Consider the following 21,537-nt stretch of genomic DNA (forward strand, 5'->3'; position numbering starts at 1 on the left):
ACAAAAAGAAAAGAAAAGAAAAGAAAAAAATAAACAGGTTTCCTAAAAAACATGTGAATTCAAAGAGAAAGAAATTAAAAAAAAAAAAAAAAATCCAGGGGATTTCCTGTCATGGTGCAGCGGAAACAAATCCCAGTAGGAACCATGAGGTTGCAGGTTCCATCCCTGGCCTTGCTCAGTGGGTTAAGAATCCAGCATTGCCATGAGCTGTGGTGTAGGTTGAAGATGCAGCTTGGATCTGGCATTGCTGTGGCTGTGGTGTAGGCTGGCATCTGTAGCTCCGATTGGACCCCTAGCCTGGGAACCTCCATATGCCACGGTTGCAACCCTAAAAAGACAAAAGACAAAAACAAAAAAAAAAAATCCAGGGATTCCCATTGCCCACGAGACAAAACCCAGCCTTCCCAGCCTAATGGCCAAGCCCCTCGCAATCTGGTCTTCTCTACACGCAGCTCTTTATTCTTGGCAATACAGCAGGAGGTGGTGGAGGAGAAATACCACCTCCACCTCCTTAATAGCTCTTGGCTACGTCCAGCTCCAGGCGTGCTCCTCCCGGACCCCTGCAAGCTGTCCAGGCCCTGCAGTGAATGACAGCACTCTTAGCCACTGCCCACACTGACCTGGCTGCTTGCACCTGGTACTATGACGCGCTGGGGAAAGTGGGTGCACGTTTAAGTGCTTGAAGAAATTGCCTTCAGTCTCAAAACACCCAGCAAATTGCTGTTCTGACCCTGGAGGCCTCTGAGGCTATTTAGTTAGTCCTAGTGTAAGTGCAAATTAATGTCCCTGGTCACACTCTGATGTCCTGCACCAGGAGGATAGGAGTGATTTATTGGCAGTCACTGTATGAATTTTGCTGCTCTGTCAGTGACTTAAGATGGATCACTCTGTCGGGAGGAGGATCCAAGTCCTCCCGCTAAGTCGAGACATGCACCTTTCTTTAATAGCCACTTGGAGTTCAGCACTTCTGGGGTCTGGTTGTCCATGTCCTCCTGTCAGAGATGGAACATGTGTACAGTACCTGAAATAAATAGGAATACAGTATTGCTTTTATTTGCAAATTTTGCTTTGCATTATTATACAAGAGATTTTTTTTTTTTTTTCAATGTGGCTGTGTCCCTTTTGGAAGTAACTTGATTTTCACAGGCAAAAGGTACAGTTATGATGGGAAAGGAACAAGACGGCAGGGGCCTGGCAGTGGGTAGAAGTCAGTGAACGACCTTAGGCAGTGCCCAGAGGGACCTTGGAGATGAACTAGTCCAACTCCTCCTTTTACTGCTGGGGAAGATGAGATCCAGAGGTCTGGCTTTCCGTATTTCACATAACCAAAGCATGAGCGAGGAGTCAGATCTTCAGACTCCAGTGCAGTTCTTTCATGTTGATTCTTCTTCCTTTCCCTTTTCCTTCCCTCCCTGTTTCTCCAGCCCTTCCCCAAGGTTCCTGGATTTTTCTAGGGTTTTATATTTCACTCCGAGCAGCCTTTCCATGTACTGGAAGGTTCTCTAATGTTTCACTGAAAGGAGTGGACTGCATATCACCACCAATCTTCCTGTGGCTCCACCGGAGTCCTAAGAACTAAGGTATTCAAGGACTGTTCTCCAGCTTTACAGACAGCCTGCAGCTGTAGTGGAGAGAGAAGTGCTTGAATGGTGTCACCTTTTGCTGCAGTCCTCCTTCAAAACTGAGACTTTTAATTTGGAGGCAACCAGCGTAGTCCTAGGCAGCCTAAGTGATGCTTTGCCGCTAGAAGCAACAAATTGCATTTGAGTGTATGGACCATGCCAGGAAGAAACTGCTGTTCAACCAGGTGGTGAGGCATGGCTGTCTTGTAACATAAATGTTCCATCACTTTGACTTGACAATGAGTTTTGTGGACATGGTTTCACTTTATATTCCGTGGTCCTTTATGGTGAAGGTCACTGCCTTTTGTAGTGCCAGTTCCCACTGGTGCAAGGGCTTTTCAGCATTGCAGATCCAAGTGTCCTTAGTGGAGTGGCTCCTCTTCATGTCGCCCTCAACTTCGCTCTTTCTTATCGTTCCCTTGTAACACCTGATAGGTCTCCTTTTAATCCAGGAAATACAGGTGAACAGTAGTGGTCACAGGTGAATGAAGTGTCTGTTTCTTCCCGTTAACAGGTTTAAATTGTATCTTTTTACATGATTAGTCCTCATTATCCTTTGTTTACGTCACCGTCACCGTGTGATGTCAGGTCATCAGAATGGAATCTGAGATGAAAGGCATCTTAGAACGTGCCTCCTGGCCCAGCCCCTATATATTATAGATAAGGAATCTAAGACCCAGAGAAGAGAAGGATTTTACTCAAGGTTACTCAGGCAGATAATGACTAGCTCTCATTCCAGTCCAGTAGTCCTTCCACTACATCATCGTAAACTTAAAAGAGAATAGTTATTCAGATAAGTTGCTTAAATGTACATTTGCATACTCATTAACAAAAACTGAGGCATATCAGGACCATTTCCCCCCCAGAACTTTAAACTTATCTAATAAGCCTTGCCATAGCTATTCTAGTAATCAGACCTTTTAATTACATGTTTTTCCTTCATTAGTTTAGTCTAGTAAACATTTTGGTAGACATCTATTAAGCACCAATTATAGGTTTAAACGCACTGTGCTGAAGAAGCAAAGATGGTCCTTACCTTCCAGAAAAGTGCCTTGGAGTTTTCCTTAAGCTACATTGAAAGTAGTTTAGAGGATGGAGTTCCCGTCGTGGCGTAGTGGTTAACGAATCCAACTAGGAACCATGAGGTTGCAGATTCGATCTCTGGCCTTGCTCAGTGGGTTAAGGATCCAGCGTTGCCATGAGCTGAGGTGTAGGTCGCAGACACGGCTCGGATCCCACGTTGCTGAGGCTCTGGCGTAGGCTGGCAGCTACAGCTCCCATTTGACCCCTAGCCTGGAAACCTCCATGTGCTGCAGGAGCAGCCCAAGAAATGGCAAAAAGACAAAAGAAAAAAAGAAAGTAGTTTAGAGGGGTAGAAATAACATCCGTATTCTAGTCATAGAGTGATTGCAGAGGTGGATGTATAATTCTCGTCGTCTTCTCCACTTCATCTCCACTGCATCTACCAGTTATTTAAGCAAATCCACGACTCTTCTCAGGGTTGAGAGGATCTCTATAGAGCAAAATCAGGCTTGCAGAGTTTCTATTCTGTCTCTTGTGCGGTCACCTTTGGTACGAATGTTAATTCACGACTGCATCTGTGCTTCGTATTCACTCTGCAGGTATAACCGAGACTATGTGGTAGAAGGGGAACCATATGCTGGTTATGACAGACACAATGCAGAGGTCGCCGCCTTTCATTTAGACAGGTATGTGTAATCCCAGTGGGTTGCATTTGTTTTGTTTCCTTTTAAAAATGTCTTGGAGAGAACTTGTGGGCTCCTTTAAAAGAGTCTAATAAAAAAAAGAAGTCTAATAACTTTGATGTGTCAATATTTTATTTTATTTTATTGTCTTTTTGCCTTTTTTCTAGGGCCGCTCCCGCAGCATATGAAGGTTCCCAGGCTTGGGGTCTAATCGGAGCTGTAGCCACCAGCCTACACCAGGGCCACAGCAACACGGGATCTGAGTCGCGCCTGTGACTTACACCACAGCTCACGGCAACACCGGATCCTTAGCCCACTGAGCAAGGCCAGGGATCAAACCCGCACCCTCATGGCTCCTAGTCGGATTCATTAACCACTGCGCCACGACGGGAACTCTGACTTGTGACTATTCTAGATAGCTGGTTAATTCCATTGAATTTGTATGAGTCCCCCATGATTTGGGTGGCCCTAGGAACACTAAAGTGACTATCTCAACTTTTTTAGGTGACTTTATTCTGGTATGCCCCATCTCATTAGCATGAGTGAGGATGTTCTTGGTAGATAAAACCAAACGGATCCTTATCCCAGTGAGGGAGGCCAGGGATCAAACCTGCAGCCTCATGGTTCCTAGTCAGATTCGTTTCTGCTGCACCACAATGGGAACTCCCAAGGTGATTTTTTGTTTTGTTTTCTGGATCGGGAAGGATTTTTCTAAGCATAAAAGCAGTAATTTAAACATCACAAAGAAATAACTCAATAGACTCAACTAAATAAAAAAAACTTTTTAAATGGAGTTCCCATAGTGGCTCAGCAGTAATGAACCCAACTAGTATCCATGAAGGCTCGGGTTTGATCCCTGGCCTCACTCAGTCAGTTAAGGATCTCTCACTGCTGTGAACTATGGCATAGATTGCAGGCCAGATCCCACATTGCTGTGGCTGTGGCATAGGCTGACAGCTGCAGCTCTGATTCAACCCCTAGCCCAGGAGCTTCCATATGCCTTGGGTGTGGCCCTAAAAAAAAAAAAAAGTATCTGTCAAGAAACATCAAAATTTAAAAGCATATAAACTTAGGAGAAAATGTCTTGACTCTAATATACTCTAAGCATCTAATAACTTTAATATATAGATGTTTGCGAAGTCTTATGCATACTTGAAATGCTGGTAGAAAATTGTCTGAGAACACAGTTGAATAAATTAAAATTATCTATTAATAAATACAGCAGAGGAGTTCATCTTCACCAGTAATAAAAAAAAAAAATCCATTTGAAACTATGGGGGAGTTCCTGTCGTGGCTCAGTGGTTAACGAACCTGACTAGAATCCATGAGGATGCAGGTTCAATCCCTGGCCTCGCTTAGTAGGTTAAGGATCTGACATTGCCATGAGCTGTGATGTAGGTCGCAGACGCGGCTCGGATTCTGAATTGCTGTGGCTGTGGTGTAGGCCAGCAGCTGTAGCTCCAATCGACCCCTAGCCTGGGAATCTCCATATGCCACAGGTGCGGCTCTAAAAAGACCAAAAAAAAAAAAAAAAAAAAAAAAGAAAGAAAAGCAAGAAACAATGGGATACTATTTTCTCCTGCTGAAAATGGCAAAGATTAGAAAAAAGACAACGTCATTGGCAGGAGTGAACTGACATTCATATGCTGCTTTGTCATTGTTAATTGGACCAGTCTGTCTTTTAAGAACTCTGGTGTTATATATTAAAAACCTTAATGTTCATACCCTTTGAATAACTTCCCTTTTATGCAGACATCTAAGATATTTCTGGTAAGTACCCTAGAAGATCAGAAATTTGTAGATATATATATACCAAGATCTTAGCTAGTAGCATATTAAGTGGTGAAAATCTGGAAGCATTCTAAACATCCAACGAAAGAGAAGAGTTAAGTAAATTCATTCACAATACCATGAATTTTTTTTTTTTTTTTTTTTTTTTTTTGTCTTTTCTAGAGCCGCTCCCCGCAGCATATGGAGGTTCCCAGGCTAGGGGTCTAATTGGAGCCGTAGCCACCAGCCTACACCACAGCCACAGCATCGCGGGATCCGAGCCACAGCTCACAGCAATGTCAGATCCTTAACCCACTGAGCAAGGCCAGGGATCAAACCCGCAACTTCATGGTTTCTAGTCGGATTCATTAACCACTGAGCCACAACGAGAACTCCAAATTTTCACTTTTAAGGCCTAGCAGGTAAGGGTTGGATAAATCCTACTCCACACTTAATGGCACATTAGCATCAGTCTTTCCAAGACCTCAGTTATCTCCCTCTTTTCTTCATTCCCAAACCCCTTCCCGTTTCCCTGTTGATAGACACCAGCTGTGCATGAATATCTTTTTCCCACATCCAAGCCAATATTTCTTATTATCCAACATACTAATTTTTTTAATCTAATCTATGGAAAATGGTATTTCATTGTCATTCTGTTTTATTTTATTTTTATTTATTTACTTTTTTTGTCTTTTCTGGGGCTGCTCCCACAGCATATGGAGGTTCCCAGGCTAGGGGTCTAATCAGAGCTGTAGCTGCCAGCCTATGCCAGAGCCACAGCAACACCAGATCCAAGCTGCATCTGCGACCTACACCATAGCTCATGGCAACGCCGGATCCTTAACCCACTGAGCGAGGCCAGGGATCGAACTCACAACCTCACAGTTCCTAGTCGGATTCGTTAACCACTGCGCCAACACGGGAACTCCCAGAAATTATTACTTTTGATGTTAATTATAATAATGTTTCGGTTTATGACTTGAGCTTTGGGGGGCTCTTATACTTAAAAATTCTCTCTCTCTCAAATCTGAAAGATATTCTCTGGCCAGGCCCCTTACCCTTTTGTTAACTGCCTGAGCCAAGCTCAAGTGCCACTGGATGTGAGTTCCAAGGACTAAGTGGCTGCTGTTTTTAGGTCTGGCAAGGGTCAGTGGGGAGAAGAAATACTTCTGTACTTTCTTTCCCACCTATGCTCCTGACACTTTTTTGCTCTGGGTTGTTATTTCTCTGTTACATTAGGATTTAACCACCTTCATTGGCCTCAGAAGGGTGTCTAATTTTTATGTTATTTTGACAGATCTTTTTATTTTCTTGCTTTTGTGACTTTGCTAAAATGGGATAGAGAGTAAGCAGCCCTAAACAATGGATTGCTTTTTACATCCATTTTTAAAGGCTTTCTAATAGAGAAAAGGTTCATGATACAATATGAACAGCAAGAGACAAAACTGCATATAGTTATGTTTGTGTATATACATACAAGAGTGAGTTTGTGTGTGTGTGTATATATATGTATATATATGAAGAAAAAATGGTCATATGCCAAATTTATGGGTTATAGAATTATGGATGGTTTTTTTATTTTCTTCAAAAAATTTTCTTTGTTCCAAATCTTGCCCCTCCAAGTTTTATTCAGTGAGCGTATATTTTTTTTAGCCAGAAAATTTTCTTTTTTTAAAAAAATGGTGGTGCTCAATGATAAGGGTGCACTTTAGACCACTAGAAATACCTTCAAATGTATCTTATGTGTTTATCCTTTTAGATTAATCTGTATAGCTTTCTCTCAATGTACTGTTTTATCCAAAGGTTTGAACTCACCTATGCGTTTAGGCACAGTTTTTTCAAATGCATTATTAAATTTTATCTAAAAATTTTATTATGGGGAGTTCCCGTCGTGGCTCAGTGGTTAACAAATCTGACTAGGAACCATGAGGTTGCGGGTTTGATCCCTGGCCTCGATCAGTGGGTTAAGGATCTGGCATTGCTGTGGCTGTGGTGTAGGCCAGCGGCTATAGCTCTGATTAGACTCTTAGCCTGGGAACTTCCATATGCCACGGGTGCGGCCCTAGAAAAGACAGAAAAATTTTCTTTAGATAAATAAAAATCATATTATGAAACATTCCTAACAAAAATAGAATAGGATAATGAACCTATGTACCCACTCCCTAGATTTAACAGTTATTCACAGTGTGCCAGATATGCCTTAAATAAATTATCTTAATATTAAATTCATAAACATCTGTACCTTTAAAAAATATTTACTAGTGGTCAACAATACCTTTACACATCTAACATGATTTTTAAGACTCCTGTTTAAAATATATCCCCAAAGATTTTTCTCTTCTGTTCAACCTTCCAAACTAGGATTCTGGGTTTCCGCCGAGCCCCCTTGGTGGTTGGCAGATTTGTTAATCTGCGAACAGAGATCAAGCCTGTTGCCACGGAGCAGCTCTTGAGCACCTTCCTCACCGTAGGTAAGAGGTTATAGAGGATGTCTAGCTAGGGGACTAGTTAATAAATCAAAGGGGGCCTCATTGAGCAAGCTGGTTCATGACTTTTAGGTATTGAAGAACTCAAAGGAATGTAAAAGCAAATCCGGCAATTTGTTCTTGCACATTACTGGGGAAAAGAGATCCGAAGGTAGATGGCAGGAAATGGAAAGTTTTCCCTAATGTGAACTTTGTGTGTCTGTGAAGTAGGAAATGAGACATTTACGACAGTGTAATTCTTTCTTTCTTTCTGCTTGATCTTCAGCTAAATCTCAGACTTAAATTTTGGCCTAAATCTGTTTTCACCTGTGTATCATTGCCTTGTGGTTTTTTTGTTTTTGTTTTTTGCAGTTTAGGGCCGCACCCGAGGCATATGGAGGTTCCCAGGCTAGGGGTCGAATCAGAACTACAACTACCGGCCTGTGTCACAGCCACAGCAACGCCAGATCGGAGCCATGTCTGTGACCTACCCCACAGCTTACGGCAACGTTGGATCCTTAACCCACTAATGGAGGCCAGGAGTTGAACCCACAACTTTATGGTTCCTAGTCTGATTCGTTTCTGCTGCACCACGAAGGGAACTCCTCCCTAGGGTTGTTTTTTGTTTGTTTGTTTTTTTCCCCGTAGTCCTATACTTTCTTGGGGATTGTGTCCTATCTCCTTAGAATTGAGCAAACATTAAGGCAAGTCTGTGAGAAGGTCAGAAATTCCCTTGTAGGGTTGCACTTGGGCCTGGAGGATCACCACTGCCTCCTCTACTCTGCAAGGCTTAGCCTGTAACTCATTGTGTGCGGAACCGACTGCCATCCCTCTGGCCTCTGTTCTGCTGTCACACTCTGAGAGTGGGAGGAATTCAGAGGTGCTGTGGTCACTTGTCTGAGCCTCCTCATGGTAACATCTTCAATGACTCAGTGCTCTGCATCCATACGGCTGTTGCCATAGACGTTGCAACATGAACTTCAGCTTCCTTTGATAGAGTGAATGGATTTACATTTAAAATGAGGTGGAAACTGAATATTTAAAGGACTTGTGACAGATTCATCATTTAGAATTTATAAGGCTAGGGCTCTGCTCTTCTTACACATAACCAAAAGCGTACAGTGTCACTGATTTATTTCATATATTTTCTAATGAGTTTTGCTTGTCCGATTTTATGCTCAGGCAAACTTGCATTCCTGATGGATGAGAGGATGTTAAGAAGAATAGATCTGCTCTCTAGAGATTCACAGAAGGTTAACTTTCATATATTGTGCAAGGTTTTGTGGCAGGGAGAGGCCAGAAAAGGGTTTGTAGAGGTTATTAACTCTTAGTACTGACGAATCAGTAGGAGGGAAGAGATTGGTCAGAATAACAAGAAGTGTAATAGAAATGAGGGCACAAAGACCTGAAAGTATGCGGGAGTGATACATTCAGGGGCGAGCTTCTGGGTACACCCTGCAGCATAGGGCAATGTCTTAGTGTGGCTGCTCTAACAAGAGACCATAGACTGTGTAGCTTAAATAATAGGGATTTCTTTTGGCCACATCTACAGCATGCGGAAGTTCCTGGGCCGGGGATCAAACCCATCCACAGCAATGATCTGAGCCACGGCAGTGACCATGCCAGATCCTTAACCCAGGGAACTAGGCCACCAGGGAGCTCCCTAAACAACACGGATTTACTTCTCACAGTTCTGGAAGCTGGAAGTCCAAGATCAGGGTGCCACCGTGGTTGGGTTCTGATAAGAGCCTTTTTAGTGGTTCACAGCCAGTGATCTTCCTCTTGTATCTTCACATGGCAAAGGGAGAATGAAAGGGGAACCATCTCTCCTCTGTCCCTTCTTATAAAGGCACTAGTCCCATCATAAGAACTTCTCCCAGAAGTCCCATCTCTAAATACCACCATATTGAGGCTTCGACATGTGAATTCAGAGGTGGTGCATTGGGGCGGGTGGGTGGGGGCACGAACATTCAGTCCATAGCAGGCAGGTAGAGGGATTTGGCTAGAGATAGGTTTTAAATAATGGGCTGGCCTTACCACAGTTTTTAAAAATGTATGACTAGATAAACTTGGTATAATAATCACCAAATTTTCTGTAGCCCTTGCAGCTTGACAAAGCACGTTCACAGTTAACGTTATTTAATCCTCTTGACAAAAGAGTGCAATAAGTAGGAGAGATTGCTCCACATTTCAGACCTGAGAAAGAAGCTTCAAAGAGTTAAATGATTTTCCCAAAGTCACAAAGCTACTAATTGTTAGCCAAGATGCAAACGTAGATTTTAAGACTCTAAAATAGTTGATCTGCTGATATCCTTTTATATTTGTTTATTCATTGAACAAAATTTTATTTCCTTTCGATGGCAGGCTCTGAACTAGGTGTTAACTATACAAAAACGAATGACACCTTCCTGCTTTCAAGGAGCTTTGTCTAATTGAGGAATCAGATGTGAACAGAGGGCCTGTGGGCATGTGGAGAGGAGGAGGAGAGGGTCTAGAAATTAGGGCTAAGGTGATAATTTCAACCAAGTCTTAAAGAGAGAATAGCAACCCTGCCGGAAAATACAGTGGGAAAGAATATCCTAGATTTGTAAAAGGACTCTTTTTTGTGCAAGACACTACTTTGGCAGTCTAGAGAAGCTTCTGGATTCTTTCTCAAAATAATGTTTTTAAATACACAAAATACATAGACTTATGAATAAAACCGATGTTAGATTTTTCACTTAAAATTACAGAAAGCAAATTTGTGATAAAGTAACACTTGCTTTGCTATTGAATGCATCAAATAACAAGATTTAGAGTGATCTAGTAATTACCATGATTTCAGACTATGAATATAAATGATACTTTGTAATATCTGCAGCAACGCTAATATGATATGAAAAATCTGTTGATTTCTTCTGGTGATTCAAGTCACAGGTAATGATTGCTGCTACTATAGTTTCCTCCCTACCATTATATTTAAAGGAAATGCTAAGTTTAAGGTAGAAATTAGTGAAAATAAGAGTGTAGTTTTGTTTCCATCCAGTCCACAGGTTCCCTGGGTTATCCCAGGTGGAGGACAGAGCAGAGACAACAGTGACAAGAGATGAGAGAAGACCATGCCAAGCGCAGGAGACTGGGTAGCTGAGCTCATGTAGACTTTCTCCGTAGGGTAGGCATCGGGAAGCCATTGAAAGAGTTTGAATGCGGAAAGATCCGATTTGTATTGCGGAAAACTAAGTGTAGCAGCCTTATGGAGGATGAATTGGGAAGGGCTGAGATGAGATGAGTCTTTGGGGGCTGTTGTGGTAAATTCATATGCAGTGAGTCAGAACTGAAACAAGGTGGGTAAAGAACGATTTAAGAGATACTCAGGAATTAGAAAACGGAAAGAATTTGGTGAACATTTGGACTGGGTGAGACAGTCGAGAGGGAGGAAAAATTACGAATGACTCCCCAGTTTCTAGATTGGATGACTAAGTGGATAAGGAAGCTATTATTTTAGGAATGTACAGAACAGGGAGCAGGCTTCGGGAGTTGGAGCAGAGGAAAATCATTTAATTTTGGATATTTTGTTTCCTTGTGTGACATAATAAGAAATAGATATGTTGGTCTCTGCCTCCAGTTCCTGACACACAGCTCCTAAAACCCTTGTAAATTCTTAAGTATTAAGAACATTAGGAGTATATCTTAATCTTTTCAGGTGACTCTGGGCAGGCTCCTGGATGACCAAGCCACAGTTAGAAGCTTGGAACTTTCAACGCCACACCTTTGCCCTTTCTCCAGAGAGGGGAGAGTGGCTAGAAATAGAGTTAATAATTGATCATTCCCCTGTGAGGAAGGGAAGCTTCTATAAAAATCCCAATCGTACAGGGTTCAAGGAACTTACCAGTTGGTGAGCCAGAAATTGCCACATGCCACCATGCTGGGGCCCCAAACTCCACAAGGACAGAAGCTCCTTTGTTTGGGACCTCGCCCTATGTATCTCTTCATCTGGCTGTGGGTTGGTATCCTATGTAATAAACCAGTGATCTGAAGAGTGAACTGATTTCCTGAATCCTGTGAGCCGCCCTAGCAAATGTTTTTTGCGGGATAATTGACATACAACGTTATTTTAGTTTCAGATGTACAGCGTAATGATTTAATGTTTGTATATATCCTGAAATGACCACTACAATAAGTCTAGGTAACAACCATCACCACATATAGGTACAGAATTTGTGTGTGTGAGGAGAACTTTGGAGATCTGTTCACTTAGCAACTTTGAGACATGCAACGCAGTTTTATTTACTGTGGTTGCCATGCTGGACACTGCATCCTGATGACCTTTATTTTATAACTGGAAGTTTGGATCTTTTGACTCCCTTCACCCATTTCTCCTACCCCCCCCACCCCCGTCGCCCCATCTCTGGCAGCCCCCGATCTGTTCTCAGTATCCGTGAACTTGATTTTGTTTTTGTTATAGACACCACATTTAAGTGAGAGCCTAACATTATTTATCTTTCTCTGGCTTATTTCACTTAGCAAAATGCCCTCAAGGGCCATCAGTGTTGTTGCAGATGGCAAGATTTTATTCTTTTTATGATTGAATAATATTCCATGATATATCACCTCTTTTTCTTTATCCATTCATCCATTGATGGCGTACTTTGGTTGTTTCCATATGCGATATTGTAAGTAATGCTGCACTGAACATGGGGGTGCAGATATTTTATCGATATCTTATCGAATTAGTGTTTTTGTTTTCTTCAGGTAAATACCCTGAAGTAGAATTGCTAGATCCTATGGTAGTTCTGCATTTAATTTTTTGAGAAACCTCCATTCTGTTTTCCATAGTGGTTGCACCAGCTTAGATTCCCACCAACCATGCACAAGGGTTCCCTTTTCTCCGCATTCTCACCAGCACTGGTTATTTCCTGTCTTTTTGACGATGGCCCTTCTAGCAGGTATGAAGTGATCTCTCACTGTGGTTTTGATTGCATCCTTCGTGATTAGTGATGTGGAGCACCTCTTCATGTACCTGTTGGCCACTTGCATGTCTTCTTTGGAAGAATGTCTACTCAGATCTTCTGCCTATTTTCTTGTTTTGTTTTGTTTTTTGGGTTTTGTTTTTTTTTTTTTTTTTTTTTTTTTTTTTTTTTGCTTTTTAGGGCTGCACCTACGACATATGGAAGTTCCCAGGCTAGGTGTCTCATCAGAGCTGCAGCTGCCAGCCTACACTACAACCACAGCAACTTGGGATCCAAGCCACATCTGTGACCTACACCACACCTCACAGCAATGCCAGATCCCTGACCCACTGAGCAAGGCCAGGGATCCAACCTGCATCCTCATGGATACCAGTCAAATTAGTTTCTGCTGTGCCACCACGGGAACTCCTTGCCTGTTTTTTAAATTAGATTTTTGTTTGCTATTGAATTTTATGAGTCCTTTATATATTTTGGATACTAACCCCTTAGCAGATATATGATTTCCTAATATTTTCTCCCATTCAGTAGGTTACCTTTTTTTGTCTTTTTGCTATTTCTTGGGCCTCTCCTGCAGCATATGGAGGTTCCCAGGCTAGGGGTCGAATCGGAGCTGCAGCCACCGGCCTACACCAGAGCCACAGCAACGTGGGATCCGAGCCGCGTCTGCAACCTACACCACAGCTCACGGCAACGCCGGATCGTTAACCCACTGAGCAAGGGCAGGGATCAAACCCGCAACCTCATGGTTCCTAATCGGATTCGTTAACCACTGCGCCACGACGGGAACTCCTATTCTTTACCTTAGTAAATTAATCAGACCCCAGCAGGGACTCGTAGGAATCTCTGATTTATGGCCAGTTTGTCAGAAGCACATGAGACAACCTGCACTTGCAGTTGGCATCTGAAATGACAGACAGTCTTATGGGTCTGGGCCCTGAACCTCTGGGTGGAGAGTGTCAGAATTAAGTTGACTCCCAGGACACCCAGCTGGTGTCTTAAGAATTGCTCAGTCGTGAGGGGAAACCCACACACACAGTGAAATTGGCTGCAGAATCTTACCTTGACAGGAATATCCAGGAGAAAATGTTGACTCATCATTTAGGAGCTAATGTCTGCAGCTTAGGAGAGAAGTGTGGGCTGGAGGTAGAGATTTTATTATCACAGGTGGCGTTTCTCCCAAGGAGAGCATGGAGATTTGACCAGTTTTGAAAGTTTGGCATGTGCAGGAAATTGCGAGAGATTCAGAGCCTCAGGTTCGTGGCTACAAAAACAGGATCTTGACATCTAGAAAGATAGATTGGAACCAGATTATTCACAGCAGCTGCCATTGACTGGTCTCCAACAATGTGTCAGGCACAGTGCTGAGCTTTCCTGGGGATTACCTCCTTCACTCTTGACAACCCAATGGCGGAGGACCGACGGTGTTATCTCCGTTTCACAGAGGAAGCTGAGGGAGGTGAAATTACACGCCCATGCCGTGCAGTGTAATGATGATAGTCTGTTTTGACCCCAGAAACCCGACCTTCAATCCCACGCTTACACCAGACTCCATTCAATTGTAAAGGGTCTTATTTACCCAACTCAAAAGTTTGGATTTTGCCACATAGGCAGTGGGTTTCCTATACCAAGCAATGCTATGTTTTGTTTTTTATGTTTTTTGAATCTATAATACATCCCCACAACTCACAATTTTTTAAAAAACATCAAAAGGACTACAGAAAAGCTTTCCTCTCATCCATCCATTCCCTCTCCCTCCTCCCAATGGTAATCTCTATTAGTGATTTTTTTTTTTTTTTTTTTTTTTTTTTGTCTTTTTTAGGGCTGCACCCGCGGCATATGGAGGTTCCCAGGCTAGGGGTCCAATTGGAACTGTAGCTGCCAGCCTACGCCACAGCAACTCGGGATCTGAGCCACATCTGCGACCTACACCACAGCTCATGGCAACGCCAGATCCTTAACCCATTAAGCACGGCCAGGGATCGAACCGGCAACCTCATGGTTCCTAGTTGGATTTGTTAACTACTGAGCCACGACGGGAACTTCAGTACTTTTTAACTTACAGAATTTTTATTTGGTTTCAGTGTAAGTGATCCATCTTTTCTGATAGAGTTTCTGTTTTTGAGTCATAGCCAGCCAGCCTTGCCCACCTCAGCATTATGAAAGAATTCTGGTTTTTTATTACTTTTATAGTTTCATTTTTCACATTTAAGTTTTTTATAGTTGGGATTTATTCTGGTATGTGGAATGAAGTATGGCTCCATTGTTCATTTTTTATTCCCAGATGGCTATCATTTGTATCAATAGCATTTATTAAAGAGTCTGGGAGTTCCTCAAGTGGTATAGAAGGTTAAGAACCTGACTGCAGCAGCTTGGGTTGCTGCAGAGGTGTGGCTTCAATTCCCAGCCCAGCACAATGGGTTAAAGAATATGGAGTTGCCACAGGTGTGGCCATGGAGAAAAAAAAAAGACAGAAGGAGTTCCCGTTGTGACTCAGCAGGTTAAGAACCTGACTGGTATCCATGAGAACGTGGGTTTGATCCCTGGCCTCGCTCAGTGGGTTGAGGATATGGTGTTGCTGTGGGCTATGGTGTAGGTCACAGACACAGCTCGGATCCTACATTGCTGTGGCTGTGGTGTAGGCCAGCAGCTGCAGTTCCGATTCATCCGCTAGCCTGGGAACTTCCATATGCCCTGGTGCGGCCCTAAAAAGACAAAAAAAAAAAAAAAAAAAAAAAAAGAATTTAACTGGTATCCATGAGGATGCAGGTTCGATCCTTGGCATCGCTCAGTGGGTTAAGGATCTGGCGTTGCCATAAGCTGTGGTTTAGGTCACAGATTCGGCTCAGATCTGGCATTGCTGTGGCTGTGGTGTAGGCCATCAGCTGTAGCTCTGATTAGACCCCTAGCCTGGGAACCTCCATATGCCTCTGGTGCGGCCCTTAAAAAAAAAGACAAAAAAACAAAAAAACACCAGTATGCAAGAACATAAAAGACTATGTGTGGTTTTCTAAGTGTAGGAAAGTAGCTCGTTTTATAGATCTATTTCATAGAGATGGAGGGCAAGGAAAACATTATTTACCTTAACTTTTTATTTTAAAATTTTAGATTTTCATAAAAGTTGCAGAAATGATCCACAGATCCCTCAGTTATTAATACTTCTGAATCATTTGGAGAACAAGTTGCAGACATGAATACCCACTACAGCAATATATGCTCCCTTAAGGCTGTGGGGAATATATCCCAACTGCCAGGACTCTCTCGTACACAACACCACTCAGCCATCAAAATCAAGAGATTAACACTGATCCATTATCATTCTCTAATCCATAGACCCCATTCAGATTTTGCCACTTTTCCATGTACAGTCTTGTGTACATCCAGGATTCACTCTTGGATATTGTATTCAGTTCCATTCAACTGTCACGTCTTTTTGGCCTCCATCATGCTGGAATAATTCCTTTCTCTTCTTATTTTTTCAAGACCTTGACACTTTTCAAGAGTGCAGGCCAGTTACTTTCTAGAATATCTTAATTTAGGTTTGTCTGATATTTCCTAATGATTGAAAATTTGGGGTGGCAAGGCCAGCCAAGTGCTGTTACCCACTCCTCAGTGCATCGTATCAGGAGGCAGGTGCTATTGGTCCCATGACTGCTGATGTACACTTACCACTTGATTCAGATGGTGGGTGTCTGCAGGGTTTCTCTGGTACCTTATACCTACTAATAAGTAATTACCGAATACCTTGTGGGGAGATACTCAGAACTATCTAAATATTCTATCCTCATCAACTCTTGCCCGTCAGTTTTAGCATTCATTGATACTTCTTTCCTGAATCAGTTACTACTGTGATAGATGCCAGTTGGTGGTCTGCTAATTCTATCAATCATTCTTTCTAGACTGACTTGTTGCCATACTATTGAAGAGTAGAACTTCCCTCACCCAGCCCCACTTTTATTTCCTTGTTTATTTATATCACTGTAAACACTCAGACCCTTAATTTATCAGAGTTAAAGTTCGTTACAATTATTATTTATGTCAATGCTCAAACTGTCCCAGTTTTGACCAGTGGGAACCACTACAAAACTTCGCTTGTGCCATTTGGAATGTCCCCACCCTTCTCTGTGGGCTTCCTTACAGTTGGCATAGCAGTATAATGCGGGCTTATCTTATACTTTTCCCTGCCCCTGCCCTAGGGTCATCTGTCTGTCCAAGGAGCCTGGGTTCCTTTTAATATAGTATTAAAATGGTATTTAGGGAGTTCCCGTTGTGGCGCAGTGGTTAATGAACCTGACTAGGAACCATGAGGTTGCGGGTTCGATCCCTGGCCTTGCTCATTGGGTTAGGGATCTGGCATTGCCGTGAGCTGTGGTGTAGGTCACAGACACGGCTCGGATCCCGCGATGCTGTGGCTGTGGTGTAGGTGGGCAGCTACAGCTCCGATTCGACCCCTAGCCTGGGAACCTCCATATGCCGTGGGTGCAGCCCTAGAAAAAGGCAAAAAATAAATAAATAAAAAATAAAATGGTATTTAGAAATTACTAATGTGAGTGCCAGGTGTGCTTCTTACTACCTGAGTATCACTGTTTCCAGGTTTTCCAAAGGGGCAGAGTAGGAAATGTGTGTGTATAACACACACACATCTGTACCTTTTTGTCGTTCTTGTCTTTTTAGGGTCAAACCTGTGGCATATGGAGGTTCCTAGGTTAGGGGTCGAATCAGAGCTGTAGTTTCCAGTCTATACCACAGCCACAGCAACACCAGATCCGAGCCTCATCTCCAACCTGCACCACAGCTCACAGCAACACTAGATCCTTAACCCCCTGTGGAGACCAGGGATCGAACCATTGTCCTCATGGATGCTAGTCGAGTTCATTAGCCACTGAGCCACGATGGGAACTTCAGTACTTTTTTTTTAATGGCCACAGCCACGGCATGTAGAAGTTCCAGGCCAGGGATTGAGTTTGAGCCGCACCTGCAACCAACGCCGCAGCTACAGCAATGACGGATCCTTTAACCCACTGCCCCAGGCTGGGGGTTGAGTCTCTGCAGCAATCACAGCCACTGCAGTCAGATTCTTAACCCACTCTGCCACAGTGGGAACTCCATTTGTACTTTTACCTATATCTCTGTGTGTATTAAAACCATCAGTTCAAACCGATTATCTCCAATTCTAATTCAACCCTGTAGGATTTACTCTGGCCGTCTCCCTTTTTATATGTAAAACCCCCTTCTCCATCTATGAGAAACTTGTTTCCCAGGAATCTCAGTGTGTTTACTTATTTGTTAGACCCCACTCGTCACCCCACATGCAACCAAAGTCCTGGCCCACGGCTTGGTCCTGCCCACGTCCTGTGTCCCTTCCTTGGGTGTTGTGGCCAGGAGCATTGCTTTACTTACGGGTTCAGGAAGATCCTTGTGACAGTGGTTGACTTCTGGGAGGGGAAGTGGGTAGAAAGGACACAGGGAAGGGGCAACTTTTGAATTTTTTACACTGCGTGCTTCTATTACCTATACAGGAATAAGTACTCAAGATGTAAGTTCAAGATCTTTGTTTTCACAGAGAGCTGCTGTCTTCTACGTTGTTTGGGGAGGATTTGGAGCCACCCTTTTTCCCTACATGTATTTGGTTCTCTTCTCTCCTTTAGGAAATAATACTTGTTTCTACGGGAAGTGTTACTATTGCCGAGAAACAGAGCCAGCCTGTGCCGATGGAGACACGATGGAGGGGTCCGTCACACTGTGGCTCCCGGATGTGTGGCCTTTACAGAAACACCGACACCCATGGGGCAGGACTTACCGAGAGGGCAAACTGGCCAGGTAAATGCTCCTGTGAGCCACTGCCTCACTCTCTGCTGTGCCTGGTCAGGTGCCCACCCTGTATAGGCGCCAGGGGTTCAGTCCAAGACCAAAAAGGACTGTGGGAGTCAGGGGGAAAGCTGCTAGTCGGGGACTCGCTCTGTTTTAAACTATGCCACTTGCGGTGCTGGCACTCAGTCAACAACCTGGTGCTGCTTTGCCTCGAGGTGGGAGTATGATGAGAGCTACTGCGACGCGGTGAAGAAAACGTCCCCTTACGATTCTGGCCCGCGCCTCTTGGACATCATTGACACGGCGGTCTTTGATTACCTGATTGGCAACGCCGACCGGCATCACTACGAGAGTTTTCAAGACGATGAAGGCGCGAGCATGCTCATCCTTCTCGATAATGCCAAAAGGTAGGACCAGCAGGGCTCTCCTGGTCTGGTAGGGGTCTTGGGTAGACAAGAAGGACACCTTCTAGGGTGTCCTGGGAACCTCCAGAACAGACGTGACAGAAGGAGTCCTCCTGCTCCCCCCCTGGGGACTTTGCCATTGGCTTCCATCCTTTCAGCTCGTTCACACTTCAGACTCCTTGCACCCGCAGGGATCTGAGGACGTTAAAAAATGGAAAAGTCGGTTTCTTCCCAAGAAGTTAAAGACACTGTGATTCTCTTTGTAGACGACTGGAAACCAAGGTCTTCTGTTTACAGCGTTCTTTCTGAACAAGGATGTGTAGAATCCTGAGAAATAGAGAGTTAACAGAACATGAAATTTAGTTATCGTTAAGTTTATTCTGTCCAAAGGTTCGTGCAGTTTAAATTCATTTACTTGATAGGCTATTTTGGCTATTTTTATGGCAGTCTAGGTCCAGGCTTTTTGCTCTCATGGGAAGGAGAGCAGTTGCTTAGTGGTTATACATAAAGATGTTGCTTTTATCTTGAATAAGACAGTTATATTAATTTTGAATAAATGGAATGTCCTCATTTAGGTCTGATCTGTTTGGAGAAAACACTGTATTTTCAGTTCATGCTCTGCATGCTTCATGGTACCTGGGTCAGTGCCACGTGTTTAGTTACACACAATAAATGTTTGCTGACTAGAACACTTCCTTGGAGCCAGAATTGTCCAGCTCTAGGTCACTACTGCTAAGGTTGGTTGCTAAGAATAGGCTGAGACATGGGTCCTCAGCAGACAGTGCTCAGGCAACACTTGCTAATGAGGCTACCATCTCCCACTGAGCCTCGTTAATGCTTGTGCTCCGTGAAAGGTGGTGACAGCTACAGAAAGCACGAGGCCAGCACACCCGGCCTGTCCCTCTGCCAGCAAAGCAGGTAGTGGCCGGTGCTGTAACTTCATTTTCATTTATATCTTCAGTTACTGAAAAATCTTTATCCTTGTAAAAATGATCGCGTGTGGTGTGGAAATACACATTGAAATAATTGCCTTTGCCATTTTTTATTTGAGGGCCTGCACTTTGCTGAGGGCTACCAGACCCTGTAGCTATTAAGGTGAGCTTCCAGGAAAAGAGTAGAAGGTTGGCAGTTTTTCCAGAATCAGTTCTCCTTTTCTGAGTCTGAATTACTGCCAGCAGCATTTTTACATCTGCTTTGAATCACTGTTTTCTCAGCCTCTGGTTGAATCTGACCATATACTTTCTTGTAGGAAACAGGATAATCTAAATCTTTCCTGATTGGTAATTCTGTCATAGACCAAGTAGGACCTTTTCTCAGGTAGTGACCTTGTGCTTATCTGCGGGAGGCCAATATGGACAGCCTTTATTTCTCTACCCTCCCTTAAAACCGTCTCAGGTTTGAGGGTCTTCAGGTCCTCCCTTGGTCTGTGGATGCCACACCGTGTTACCATGGTTACGCTTCAGCACCTTGCAGTATCCTGGCAGGAGAAAGGATCCTTGTAAATGAGTATGTCTGTTGTTTGGTGCTGCAGTACAGGCTGTTAGGAATCCTGTGTCTAATTGGTCGTGCCCTGTTTATTTTTAATTTAAATGATTTGAGCTGTGGGAGCATGAAATTATCTAGGATCACATTTGGGTTTCTTAAAGAGTTTGTTTTTGCTTTGATGCTAAGAGGGGAACTGGCGCTTCCACCTAATTCACCAAGCTTTAATTTCATTTTCAGCTTTGGGAACCCCTCGCTGGATGAGAGAAGCATTCTTGCACCTCTGTACCAGTGCTGCATGTAAGTTACTCATTCAAATAGATTTGCCCGCATTGCCTTCCTTTCCAGGCCCAGGTAGCAGCACATCAGTTTTCTTGGTCTTAGACGTTCCTAATACCTGAGCACTGCTTCTTATGCTTTTCCAACCCAGAGCCCCTTGGAAATTCTGAGAGGTAGGGGATCGGGGGAAGGTTTCCACAGCAGGTAGCCCAAAACTCAGAATACATTTCAAGTTTTGTATGAAGAGAAATTTTCAGTTTATTCAATAATGTATATCCATGTTTGTTTTCCTACCAGAATATAGTTTTCACCTAACCCCCCCAAAAAAATCTAATACCATCTGTGCCCCTGATTGCCATACGTAACTTTCTCCATAGGTATTTAGTAATTTATTTTTAAGAGTCAATATTAGAGGAGTTCCCATCATGGCTCAGCAGGAACGAATCTGACTAGCATCCATGAGGACACAGGTTCTATCCCTGGCCTCACTCAGTGGGTTAAGGATCTGGCGTTGCAGTGAGCTGTGGTGTAGGTTGCAGACTCGGCTCGGATCTGGCGTGGCTGTGGCCATGGTATAGGCCGGCAGCTACAGGTCCAATTCGACCCCTGGCCTGGGAACCTCCCTATGCCGAGAGTGTGGCCCTAAAAAGACAAAAAAGAAAGACAGAGAGAGAGGGAGAGGGAGGGAGAGAGAGAGGGAGGGAGAGAGAGAGGGAGGGAGAGAGAGAGGGAAAGAAAGGAAAGAAAAAGAAAAAAGAGTTATATATTAGAGAACAAAGAAATTAAAAAGTAAATCAAGAAAAGGAGATAAAGACTGGCCTGTGAGGAGCTCCTGTTCCATACCAGATCATCGTTGCTGGTCTGATTTTAAAGCATGACGCCAAGAATCAACTGGCACCACCTTGCTTGGCTGCACAGAAATGCATGTGCAGGAGTCCCGCTTCCTACTGGCCAGCTTCAGAGACCCACTGACCACACAGGCTGCCCCATCTGGCAACTGGTCCATTTTACCTCTCCTTTTTTTTTTTTTTTTTTTTTTTTTTTCCTTGTCT

General features: G+C 43.5%; 1 protein-coding gene across 6 annotated transcripts in view; it reads left to right on the plus strand.

The window, feature by feature from the left end:
* The window catches only part of FAM20B (FAM20B, glycosaminoglycan xylosylkinase), a 45,262-nt gene that overhangs the window by 17,478 nt on the left and 6,247 nt on the right, over window positions 1–21,537 (plus strand). For all 6 annotated transcript variants that reach the window (XM_021063731.1, XM_021063734.1, XM_003130339.5 and 3 more), the window contains exons 3-7: window positions 3,245–3,331; window positions 7,460–7,569; window positions 18,158–18,329; window positions 18,536–18,727; window positions 20,447–20,506. In XM_021063731.1, coding sequence (XP_020919390.1) covers window positions 3,245–3,331; window positions 7,460–7,569; window positions 18,158–18,329; window positions 18,536–18,727; window positions 20,447–20,506 — 621 coding nt within the window. The remainder of the gene's footprint in view (window positions 1–3,244; window positions 3,332–7,459; window positions 7,570–18,157; window positions 18,330–18,535; window positions 18,728–20,446; window positions 20,507–21,537) is intronic.

This window comes from Sus scrofa, chromosome 9 (genome assembly GCF_000003025.6).
Source record: "Sus scrofa isolate TJ Tabasco breed Duroc chromosome 9, Sscrofa11.1, whole genome shotgun sequence".
In the NCBI taxonomy this organism is placed as follows: domain Eukaryota; kingdom Metazoa; phylum Chordata; class Mammalia; order Artiodactyla; family Suidae; genus Sus; species Sus scrofa.